The 12937-nt window shown below is 39.5% G+C and overlaps 1 protein-coding gene across 18 annotated transcripts in view; it reads left to right on the top strand.

The window, feature by feature from the left end:
- The first annotated feature begins 11751 nt into the window (after nucleotides 1–11751).
- celf5a (cugbp, Elav-like family member 5a) overlaps nucleotides 11752–12937 on the top strand; it is a 185450-nt gene continuing 184264 nt past the window's right edge. For 13 of the 18 annotated variants that reach the window (XM_034881395.1, XM_034881393.1, XM_034881384.1 and 10 more), the window contains exon 1: nucleotides 11753–12182. In XM_034881395.1, coding sequence (XP_034737286.1) covers nucleotides 11825–12182 — 358 coding nt within the window. In that variant the 5' untranslated portion in view covers nucleotides 11753–11824. Of the gene's footprint in view, nucleotides 12183–12937 lie in introns of all 18 variants that reach the window. The other 5 variants (XM_034881389.1, XM_034881387.1, XM_034881383.1 and 2 more) reach the window with 2 other exon arrangements.

The raw sequence follows: 12937 nt of genomic DNA, 5'->3' as shown, positions 1-12937 counted from the left end.
GAGGACATTAAGTCTCCAGTAATATGTAAAACACCATGAGGGTTAAAGTCCGTTCTTTTCCTCTGATATTTTTGATAGATTATTGACTTTAGGAATGCTCTGACCTTTGGCATACATTTATAACACAAGCAGCATACAATGGCCAGGGTCTATAAAACAAAAGTCACACTGGTTTTAAAAATATTGTACACTAAAAGCATTTTAACCAATTTGTATCAGCAACGTTTATTAGGCTCAAAAAAAATGTATGTATGTGGCTCAAATGATATTTGACTGATTATTTTTTTTACATTTAGTCTTTTTGTTAAGTAGATAAACAGGGAAATAAATAATTACACAGTTTGCATTTGGCATGTATTGACACTTCTTGAGGAAACTCTTTATTAAATGAATCCTTTATTTGTAAAATGTGTGTGACAAATTAATACACATTAATAAGAGTGACTTAAAGCTCCATTCAGCCTCTAATGTGGCTTAAAAAAAGAATGTACTGTAAAGTAGTAGATGACAGCTAATTACACAGAAAGACTTTACCCCTTCTCTTTATCTTCTCTTTTTAAACGATGTGATTTGTTTGAGGCTACATTTATGTTCTTCTGAGTGTACCTCAACAAGTACACACATAAATGAATGCGTCATAGAGGAAACCTGGAAGCGTAAAAACATCCATATCAGCGATGTCGTGATGGGTGTAGGGCGCCATGATTTTTTTATGTTGATGTCCACGCAGACTGAAAGAAAGAAGACAAAACAGACAAAACAGAACAAGACAACACACAAAAAGAAGAGCAGTAGTGTGTTCTGAGGATATAGCTTAATGTATTTAATTTTATTAGCTAATGCAGTTTTCATGTACGTTGGTCATCAACCAATTCTTTACCACCTGAAAAGATTTACAAAATATTTGTATTTCTAATTTTTCTTAAACGTTTGTTGCGGCTACACACACAAAAAGGCAGATTGATTGAAAAGGGTGCATATATGTGCAGTTGTAGAAATGGACATCATTCTTCATTTTTTTTTAAATCAGTCAAACTGTTCCTTTAAATCCCAGTGACCAACACAAATCAATTGCAGGAGTGCTGTCATAGTTTTAGAGTTAAGATCAAAACCTTTGGGATCTTCTTGCCATTGCAGCATAACTATGCCAGAATCACTTCTTTCTCTTCTACCGAAATCTATCCCTCTCATTTCCTCGGAGCTCACTGCCGTGCAGAAAAGTAGGATGAGGTCACCGCCTGTAATCATAATTTGATCAGTCATGTGATCATTAGATCAGAGTTGCTGATGTCATGCACTGCAGTTGATATGATAATAAGTGTATTTGACTTGGCGGCATGGATCTGCTGTTGGGAAGGCTCCCTGCTGCTAGCTAACAATTGTCCCGTATGTATGCGATTGCAGTACAACCACAGCAGGGAGGATAAAAAGGAGCAGAGGAGGCGGAGGCTGTGGTGGAGGAGGCATGATCGCTGCTACGTCTGGTATGATAAGGGAGCTGTCAGCTGACACAGCACAGAGTTAGTGCGTCTTGCCGGGACCAGTCTATTGGGTTTTCATAAAAGAAGCAATATGTAATCATTATTGCTTCATTATCTGATGGGAGAAGGTTCCAAAGGGCAAAAGCTCCATAATTACTCCTCCAAGCTGTTTTTGAAAGCTCTGTGAAAAGCAGCTTTGTGAGAGGGAACTTTTGAAACAAACACAGAGTGAGTTTCATGGTACCTGGTTATTAACAGCCTTGTTTCATGGGTCACCACCATTCTTCTTCCCACTTATTTCTCATTGTTTGTGTGTGTTTGTCACTGACTCCCTGTGTGTTCACTCCAGGAGTCCCACTCGTGATGTGATAGACTATAGATTACTCAAATAGATGCATTTGTTTTCATTTGAAAGTGCAGCAGTCAAAAGAAATATTTTGTATACTATTCACAAAATAGATAGATCGTTAGATAGATAGATATATAGATAGATACATAGGTAGATAGATAGATAGATAGATAGATAGATAGATAGATAGATAGATAGATAGATAGATAGATAGATGGATATTTATTGATCCAAGAAAAATGGGAAATCACGGTGTTACAGCAGCACACGTAAATCGGTCGCACAACACAAAATGTCAATATAAATGTACATTCTACATACTAGGAAAGTATACATACATACAACATACAGGAAATAATGATAATAGGAATAAAATAAAAGAACAGTAATCAAACAAATGTTTTAATATATACAGGACGGGAAAGCCGAAATGAGCAAATGCTTAAATGATAACATGCTAAAATGTATGCTAAATGTAAACAAACCAGTTGTGCAGGTTTCACTTGGTGCAGTAGTGTGGTGTATAAAAAGTATAGTGCTGTACTAAATGTAAAAGAAAACCATTTTGGCCATGAAGAAATATAATTCTACACATCCTCATACCTAAACAACATAACAGGTCGATTTCAATCTCAAATTGACAAACGACCATTATGCTTACAACCGCACGGTGATGGTTTAATCATGTGACCTAATTCATGTGACCATTCTGTTTAACGTAACTAGAGCAGTTTAGTAAACGTTGTGAAATGGAACTAGTTGCGTTTAGGCAACAAAAACACTTAGTTAGGCTTAGTAAAACATCAGGGATTAGCTGAAATCTAGTCAAGTAAAATTACTAAAATGGGGACTATCTATGGCCTTTAAAACGTTGGTGAATTTCAAAATAACAGTTGACTTTTTGCTTCACAAAATATGGTAATACGCCTTGGGAAACAACACCGTACTGAGATTTACAGATGCTGAAGACCAAATGTCAATCATTACAGTAAATGCCAGTCTGACAAAAGCTGTAACACTGCTAGACCCCACTGATGGCATGCATAATTTGAAATAAAAATCCCACAAAACATTACTTTCCCCTGAAATATACAGTAACTAATGTGGATCACCACCCTGTAATAATGTGGAATATAATCTGGCTATGGCACTATAGCTTGGCTGACAGATGTGACATTTGGTGGCTGTCTTCACACATGAATATTGTAATTGGTCTAGTGGCATCTTCTCAACTAAAACCTGACACTTTTCTTAAAAATGATCTCGAGGAAGCCCTTAGCGTTCCCATATTGCTACATGCCTTTTATCAAGGATTTTTTTTTGCCCTTGAAGAAAAATGAAGGAGGAAAAAAAGAAATTCTGTTGAACACATACAGTACCACAGAGGCAGCTAATACTGCCTCTCCCAAGCATACAAAGTACCATTCAAGGTCTGGATCTGAAAGTTTATTAGCATATCAGATCACCAATGTGACAATAGGCTCATTTGCATTTACTCCTTTGGGTGCTTTAAGGTCAACATCAAGGCTGTGTGAACAACTCTGATCTGAAATCTGTATAATGTTGTGTTTTTTTAAGAGAGACAGTTGTTGGAATCTTTAGACGTGGGGGAAAGAAGAAAAAAAAGGCAATTTTTTTGATAAAGAAGAAAAAAGCAGCTGCAGGAATCGCTGACAATACGTTTTTGGGACTTAAAGTCAAGCACTTCTCGCCAGTAGCACTGATTACATAAGTCAATCATGCTACAACAGGTAATTAATCAAAGACAAATCTTTTAATAGTTGAAATCACTTATCAGGTGAAAGTAGCAAAGTGTTGCTGGTTTAAACTTTCCAAATATGCCATTTGTTTCACATGATCACCTTTTATATCAATCTCCTTTGCCGTTTAAATCACATTGGGATCTGGTAATGAGTGATGAGTATTTGTCATAAAATGAGGCAAACGTACGGATTGCATAATCTCAAATGATAAAAGTTAAAAGCATTGCCAGAAAAGCACCGTCAAGAAATGACATGAGAAATGACAGCTGGAAAAGTAGAATCTAAACCCTGAGTTGGGACTTTGGCTCTCTCTAATAAGAGTTTGTCTTTCACAAACGATAATCCACAGCCTTGTGTTTGTCTACCAATACACAATCACTGGGATGTGTTTCATGCACACTTGGGTTGCCAGTTTCGGGTGGCATTACGCAGTATCCGCTTACACAATCACTATTGATGAGAAGTTTGTGATTGTGTGTTCCATGTACAGGCCATATAAACTGCTCAAACCCCAAAACTTGTTGCAGTTTATGTCAGAATATCACTGAAGTTTCAGTTCACCATGGAGATGCATCAGCCTCCGGGCACAAGAAATCCCATTCGCCGGAGCATGAACACCTCCAGCACAGTAACTCAATGGAAACACATAATTATAAAAATCATTAAAAGAAATTCCACACCTTCAAATTGCATTATTCATTTAGCTTCATTTGTTTGGTTTTTAAGTGGCTTATTCATTTAATTCCATTTTATGCATAGGGGAAAAAAAGAAATTGTGGAATTCAACAACATAGCTTTCATAGATTCTTCCTGGATATCGAGAAGAGATAGTTATAATTTAAAAAAAATTAAAGTAAGAGTAACTGTGACTGCATTCACTCTGGGTGACCTGGTTCCCTCCCACTGTCAAAAGAGATGCAAGTGAGATACAATTACACTTGTGTTGAGGGTGTAAATGTAATTGCTTGTTTTTGTCAGCCCTGTGAGGCCAATGTGTTCTGGGATAGGGACCAGCCCCCTGCCCCCTGCCACCCTAAACCAGATTAACTCCTTAGAAAATGATAGATAAATGGAGTAGTCTTTTATCATTTCAAGCCCTGTTTGATGTTCCTATAACGCTCCTTTTGGCATAATTCAACCATGCCCGCAGACATTTGTGGTTAAAACCTTCTGCAGACAGCAAGTCAAAGCATTCAACAGTCACTTGAGCTTTTCTCTGTCCAAGCCAGTTACAACTCAGACAATCTGGTTTGTTCTGCGCAGTGAAAAATAGATCAGCTAAAGCTAATGTAGACAAGGGGTAAAGAAAGTTATCTAGACAGCTAAAATGCCCAAATGATTTGGGAATCAAACTAAAGCTGAAATGTGAATGTTGGAGTTACATTCGTTTGGTATGAGAAACACGCATCCATTGGGATGCTCATGTGAGTCAGGAGCTGGTACTGTAGTAGAACAGAACTTTAGTAAGGGAGTCATAAAATTAGATTTAACCAGCCATTTGGCACTACTAATGACATAATCTAACTAAAAGGCATTTCTCACGGACGTTTTGACCAATTTTGACCTATGGCAGGAATGACAGTATTTTCATCTGTGCCAGTAAGCAGTGTTGTGAATCACAGGTCTTTTCATTTACGCAGTTCAGTGGGTTGTTTTGTTGAATTGATTTGGATTGGTCCCATCTCTCATGTGCCTTTATGCTCTGTTGGCATTAAAAGTGACTGTTTTAACATAGCAAGGCAGCTTCACAGTATTTTTGGCTTTTCCCAGTTGTTAAAACTACTGTTGTTAACCAGCCACTGTTGCCTAGCAACCTCTACCATGTGCACGTGATATTGTGTTGGCAGTGTTTTGGATTTCTTGATATTATTTGCATATACATGGAATACTCATTTGTTTGTATGCAACTCCTTCAAGAAATAGAATTATATTGGTAATGTGTTTTTCTTTTGAATCATTTGATATTTTGTGTGACTTCAGAGGCTTTTTTTAATAGCATCTGCTCTCAAGTTCACCATACCTCTCTTGTAACATGTTGTCTTACAAGAGAGAGACATGCAGAGAGCAGTCCTTGCTTTAGTTGCAAACATGCTGCAGGGACTTCTTCTCCCATCTGAATGTAAATGTCTGGAATTCCAACACGGCATAGCTTCAGCTCAAAATTATATCTGGATTTTGTTGTTTTGATACAATATGTAGACTGTAGAACATTTTAATATCAAGGTCTGGCAGTAGTTGAAGACACTGTGTGTACATGATTTCTCACTTGCAGTGTTGTTTCTGGCTCAAAGAAAAGAAACGAGCAAAGGATGCACAAAGTTGCAAGCAACAAGTGCAAGTTGCAGCTCCTTCATAGTATGTATGTAGTATGTCTGTATGTCTAGTATGTCATGTAAACACCTTTTAATTACAACTTAAATGCTTACTCAAATACACATACAGCCTCAAGTTGAAGACATCATTGCAAAAAACATTACAGAGAGAAAAGTGTATTGAATGCTCTGGTTGGGAGCATTTTGTGTTTTCTGAGGGGTTTCATTTTAGGGAAATGTTGTGCTTTCTAAATCCTGAGTTTAATTTACTTTTTAAAATAAAGTACTCAAGGCAAGGCAACACTGTATTTATATGTGTCATTCATGCAAGAATTAAATTAGTCAACTACAATTTCCTGGATGACCCATAGATCGTACAGAAATAATGAAGGCCGCAAAACATGCAGACAGATATTGACATATGTGTGGGAGGAGTGTTCCCGGCACCTTTCTTTAGTGTCTCCTTGAGGCCTGAACACAGCAGCTGTTCAGTGGCTCTGAAACAGCCTCATTTCAACATGCCCAACACACTTCCCAACTGCATATGTTATCAAATACTAACACTTCTTACACGATACTTTAACGACAGAGGTCTTTCTATACATGTACTTTGGCATTTTAAAAGTTTCCCGAAATAGCTGCTTTTATTAACACACACACACACTGTGCCAAAGCAGAGAGATAAGCAGACGACTGAGAAAGCCAAATATCCAGAGCTATCGGCAAAGCTCTGCTTGTTTGGCTGGCACTTTCTGTATGAGAAAGATTTATGTCAATATGGATCATTAAATGTGGCATGGAATGTGATATTCAAGATACAGCTTTAGGGGAACTGGAAATAATATATCACAGTTTAGCATATAATTTAGATACGGGAGTCTGTCTCATAAGAGCGTATATGAGGATTGGAGGGGGGAAATCCAAGTAGAACACAGCTTCCATCTGGTGGTTAGCAAATATAAGTACAAAAAAAAACCTTGGCTCAAGAGCACAGCTATTTTTGTATAAATGCAGGTTTGCTGGTATATTGCTGTGTGGTGGGAATATGGCAAGTTAGGTCCCAAATATTCAAAATGACCAAAAGATCATCAAGAATACCAAATTTCTTTAAATCTGTGTTTAGTTGAAATTTACATTTTATCAGGGCTTCAGCATTATGCTGAGATAGTCCAACAACACAACACAACATTTTGCATGTATTTTTGTTACAGTGGAAATTATAGTTGGCTGTTGACTCTTGTTCATGTTGTGCGCTTTCTACTATTTTAGCACTGATTTATATTAATGTTTCCCAGAAATATGTGCACATTTTGCAGTCGGACTTGACTTTTAAAACATACCAACCTGAAGACATCCTCCCACTTTTTTTTATCTTCTGTTCAGCCATGTACCTTTGCGTGATGGGGAGACAAATATTCATTCTACAACATGCACAAGACTGAGCCAGGGAGGGGCACAGGAGTGTGCACATCATGTAGTAGATGTGTTAATGTGATGATATTTTTCTGGAGGTAATTGTATTAATATTGAAACCGCACCAGTCCACACAATCTTGAAATTGAAGTACTTGTGAAGGCATCTCAGATCAAAGCAATGACTTAGATTAGCGAAAAAGACAAGATTGCTCTGCAGGCTGACTATTTCTCTCTTATAAAACAAAACTGCAACAATCACAACATGAGATTCTTTTACAGGCTGTTTTTGGATGATAGAATGAATTTTCAACATGTTAAAATTGGCCCGTTATTTCCAATCATTCCTGCCCTTCTTATCCTGCAACTCCTGAGGCAATTGTCTGCCTCCCGGTCCTCCATGGACCGAGAAAGACCTGCTCAGTAGGAGGAAGCCACACCCAGAATTATGGGTCAAAGTTTGAGCCTAATGAGCAGTGGTGGAAGAAGTACTCAGCTCTTCTACAGAAGTAAAAAGTAGCAATACCATCAGGTATAAATACTCTGTTACAAGTAAAAGTACTGCAACCAAATCTTACTTATGTGGTGTAATCATAGTTTAGCACATGCTTGTTAAAGGTCCCATATTGTACTAATTTTCAGGTATATACTGGATTTGGGGTTTCTATTAGAACACCTTTTCATGTTTTAATTTTCAAAAACACAACATTTCATACTGTGTGTATGAGTATACTTGTATTCACCCACAGTCTGAAACGCATTGAATGACTGTGACAGTACTGTGGCTGCACTTTCTACCTATATATAGTATGGTTGTGACATCACAACCGTACAGAAGTCCTCACGGCTTTGCATAGTTTGTGACTATGGGGCTGTAGGCAATTTGCTGTGGATCAAGCAATTTTTATACTATGTTTTATAATATGGGACCTTTAAGACAAGTAGTTACAGTAAGCCCAAATGCAATTCCCTAGTGTATTCCCTGTTCTAATAGGAATTAAAAATGTGAGAATGGGGTGTTCAAATGCTTGAACAGTTTCTGTGCTTTTAAATTCCCATCTGTCTGTTGAGTATTTACACTCTGCAAAAAGATGAACTATACATGCTGTATATCACACATGCTGTATTCCTTAAAAAGGACTAGCATCAGGAAAGAAAAGCTGAAGTGTTGTCTAGTGGAAAAGCTCTGATAAATACCGAAGAGCTCTACACTTCTTTCAGACCAGGGAAGGCCTAAAGAGAAAGCTGCGGCGCAACAACTCCCTAGTTCAGCCTCCTCTTATCACATCTCATCAAACTGTTAAGTCAGTGGTCCATAAAACTCAAGTCTCAAGTGTGATATGCCATCATCACATCACACACTAATTTTCTTGAACAACGCCTTACAGTCAAACGAGCATGCTTTGCAATGCATAACCAGAGTGCGATGGTGAATTAGGCACCAGGGGACACCTCCAACTCTTACCGCTTATTAAACATCAGCTACACTTTTGAAACTTCCCCATGCCAGGCCAAGCAGAGAAGAAGCTCCCCCTCAACAGCAAAGTGTTGCACACATTTTTTTGTTAGGTTCCTCATTCACTCACAGACTTCAACTTCCAACTGGATGGCATATGGCAAGTTAAATTGTGCGTGCTCATATTCACTGTATGCTAGTCGTGCCTATGTGCATGGCTGTGTTGGCACAATGTGCAAGTGAGTAACTGGATGTGGAGAGTAATGTTGAATTTGGGTAATTAGGAAGTGAATGTGTGTGTGTGTGCGTGCGTTTGCCTGCCTGCCTGTCTTGACTGTATGTCTACAAGTGCACACAGAATGCAGAATGACTCCCATAGCTGCCTTTGTCTTCCTCTGGGCCTTCCAGACTTCCCAAGCTTAACAGATGTAGCCGGGCTGTCTCCCTCTCAGGGTCCAGACTGGTTAACAAGCAGCAAAAGAAACGCCAGCCAGTTAAACTGTGTGTAACTTTTAGTTTGCACTAATAGTGTGACCTTTATTGATTTCTTGTCTCTGCCTTCAGCTTGACGAAACACTAATGGCATTGGTCAATAAAAAAAAACATGAAGTGGAAGTTTTCAATACCCCTCCCCCTGTGTTGACCACATCCCTAAAAATAGCCTCTCAACCTCCGTCAGAGTCCAGTGAGCCGGTGCCATGACAGCTCAGCACTCTTATTCAATATGAGCTCTACTGAGTCTGAGACCAACAACTTCAAAGAATTACATTGAAGAACAAGTTTATAATAAAACAAATACCCTGTGTCTGTGTAGCCACCACCCATTGTTTTATTGACTGGTGTTTTCAATGTCTACCCCTGCCTGCTGATGTCTTTCCTTCCACTCTTGGCACTTATTGAGCGTTAGCAGAAAGAAATATCATGAGCATGAGTTCAATAGAGCTGAAATTATCTTCACTTCCCTCCCAGTGAAAACAGCAATCTACTCTGGAAAGCCAGTGTCTTTCTCCAAACTTCTCAACCTTGAACTTTGTTGACAATCTGCACTCCAAGGCAACTTTGTGAGGGAGCCTTTCCTTGCTTTACAGGTGTACGGTTGAATTCAGAGCAATGGAGGCAGCTGAAGGCGATTCTCTCTTCACACAGAGATGCAGCCATTCGTGAGTCAAAGTTCTGGGAGGGGACCCCTGTGGTGCTGCCCCCCCAGTAAGAATAGCAGCAGCAGCCAGCAGCTAGTATTGATTCACATTGCAGCCTTGATCCTGCTGTCACAGACTGTGTATATGACTTTATTTAATCCACTGTTAGGCTGTATTTAGAAATCTGTCCAGTGGATGTGTTTAGGTCAAAGGGGGTTTGTTGCTAAGTTGCAAGTCAAAATCTGCTTTAACAGAATATTATTTTAATGGTGGAGTTGGATCTGAGTGCTGTTGACAGTGTCTGCAAAGGGAAGGCAATTGAAGCAAACAAAACTCTCTCTTGGGGGATTAGCTTGCTTGCTATTTGAAAAGTACTTAAAGTAAGTCTGCTAATTGTGGTTAATGTTTGCTGGTCCCTTGACTCATTTTTATGACAGATTGCAGATAGCAATACCATTTGCTTAGAAATGCTGCATGTGTTACTTTCACCAGCATATACGGTACAATGTGCACAGTCCCCTACAGTATATGTTAACTTCTATTGTTCAGAGTAGCAGAGCTATGTACTGTATCTGTACTGTAAATCCTCAAGAGTTTTAAAAAAGGTTTTGCAATTAGTTCTTTAGTCAGAACTGTGTGTTTTTAAGGAAAGAAAGGACACTTTAACGTGATATTTTTGTGCTTTTTAAAACTTTGGATGCATGCCCACCTATTAGAAAAAAATCTTGGCAACAGATTTAAACAAAAAACTTCCAGGTGAGGGAGCAGAAGCCTGTATTTATCTACCCTTTTCTAACACACTTACGTAAAGTAGTTAAAGCAGATTGTGTCTAACTATGATGCCAGCTCGATTTTCAAGACACACAAATGAGCTTGCAACCTCAATTTATCTTTGTTGCTAAAAAAAAGCACCTGTTAGATAATTATTATACATAATTGGGAAGTTGCCGAATTACGGTGTAACTAATCCTCTGTGATTTATACATTTATAGTTGGATTTTAACATGGATATGCCAATGTGTGTCATTAAGACTTGGGGACTGATTACCACTTGCAGACCTGCACCGTCAAAGATATACTTCTTTTGTAACATTCAAAGATATACTTCTTTTTAACATTGCAAGACTTTTCTCCACCTCGTTTCTGGGAGAAATAATGTGCTGTTTTTACTTCATGTATCTACAATAGTGTCAATAAAATAGTACCCAGCTTTGTAAGTTTACTTTAGTCTGCATTTTATACTTTGCCACACTGAAGAAATTATGCTTATGTGTGCATAATAAATCTAATGGTAGCTGTCATGGCCTACTGGGGAACTTAGAGAAGAAGAAGCCATTGATGGTGTTATTACACACACGTGTGTCTTTCATGCTCCGACACGTCACAATGTCTGCTGATGAGGGCCTAAGGAATATTTGCCATTGTGCTGCTAATGCTACTTTGTCTTCTTTCACCAATATTTAGAAGGAAAGTGTTTTACAAACTTGCCCAATCATGTTGAAAAAAATAACAAAAAAAGCTGCTCAGAGCCCAAACAATCGTCGCTGCCTCTCCTAAAATGAACGACTTCACAAATGACGCTGGGTGTCGCTCCAGAGCTTCTAACATCGCCCCCGTGCGGTTATTCCGCCGCCATCACCCCCTCTGCCTTCCTCACCCTGTGTGTGTGTGTGTGTGTGTGTGTTTGTGTGTGTGCGTGCGTTCGTCCGTGCGCGCGTGCATGCGTGTGTGTTTGTGGGTGTGTGCGCGCGCTTGTGTATGTGTGTGTGTGTGTTGTGTCGTATAGAAAGTCAGCCTGGTTTCCAGCTGAGTGCTTGCTCTCTCACAGTGAGTGTGCCCGTGTGCCTGCGTGTGTGTGTACGTGTGTGTGTGTGTGTGTTGTCATTATTATCCACTCTGCTCCCAGCTCAGAATGGCCAGATTCACTCAGACTGAAACAAGAAGGCAGCACCATCCACAGCAGCTCCAGCCCGCTTACTCCAGCCTGGTTTTCACCGGACCGGGGGTACCACCGAGCCAACAACCACTACTACTTATCCCACATCAGCACCCGTACCCTCAGATCACATTTCCGAAACCCATGAACGGGTCAGAACCCATTTCAATTCATCCGGAGAGCGGCAACATGAAAGACCAAGATGCCATCAAGCTGTTTATCGGGCAGATACCGCGGAACTTGGAAGAAAAAGACCTGAAACCCCTGTTTGAACAGTTTGGGAAAATCCACGAACTGACAGTTCTCAAGGACCGATACACCGGCATGCACAAAGGTAACGTGTCCCTCCAATGGCTGCGAGACCCATACAAAGATTCTTAAGTGCTTATTATTTCCTCTACCCTTTGAACTCATTTGTGTTGAAATAGAAACGCGAAGTTGTTTTTTTATTTACACTATTTTTTTTTATTTTTATGTTTACTTATTCATTTGATCATGCTTTGTCCAGTCTACTAATGTAAACAATTCATCATGTGCATCATAGCCGACTTTCATCTAACATTCATGAGGTTTGTTCTTTGTCCCAGTTATCAGTGCTATGCTCATAAAGTTCTTTGTATCTAATATTTCAGAGCATTTGTAGTTCCATTTTGATAATTCCACGTATTTCTTTATTACACTGACGAGCAAAATGGGAGATTTACTAATATTAGGAGCGCTTGCAGTATCGCGAATGACGGGGCGACAAACTGTGTTGGCCATGTTCTGTATTTTATTGCTGTTTCCTTAACACGCTCTTAAGTAGGGCAGAGGCGCTTGGAAAGGATGCATTTTTAAAGAGCCTTCCCTTGCCAGCCAGTCCCGTCTTTTTGCGGGGAGGGGGGGGGGCATCATTTATTCATCCCGTACGCTTTCTTTTAACATCTCCCCATGTGCGTAAGGGGCTGCGTGCAAACCCAACACAGTGAAATCAGTTCAGTACAAATGTCTCCAAAGGGCGCAAGAACTGTCGCAAGATGACGGACGTCGCTGCCTGTGCTGAAATGGAAGGCTGAGGGAGGGGGGGCGGTGTGGGGGGGGGGGGGGGGG

Source organism: Etheostoma cragini, chromosome 9 (genome assembly GCF_013103735.1).
Source record: "Etheostoma cragini isolate CJK2018 chromosome 9, CSU_Ecrag_1.0, whole genome shotgun sequence".
NCBI classification, from domain to species: domain Eukaryota; kingdom Metazoa; phylum Chordata; class Actinopteri; order Perciformes; family Percidae; genus Etheostoma; species Etheostoma cragini.
The sequence above is the reverse complement of the archived record's forward strand: the minus strand, read 5'-3'. Positions and strand labels throughout refer to the sequence as shown.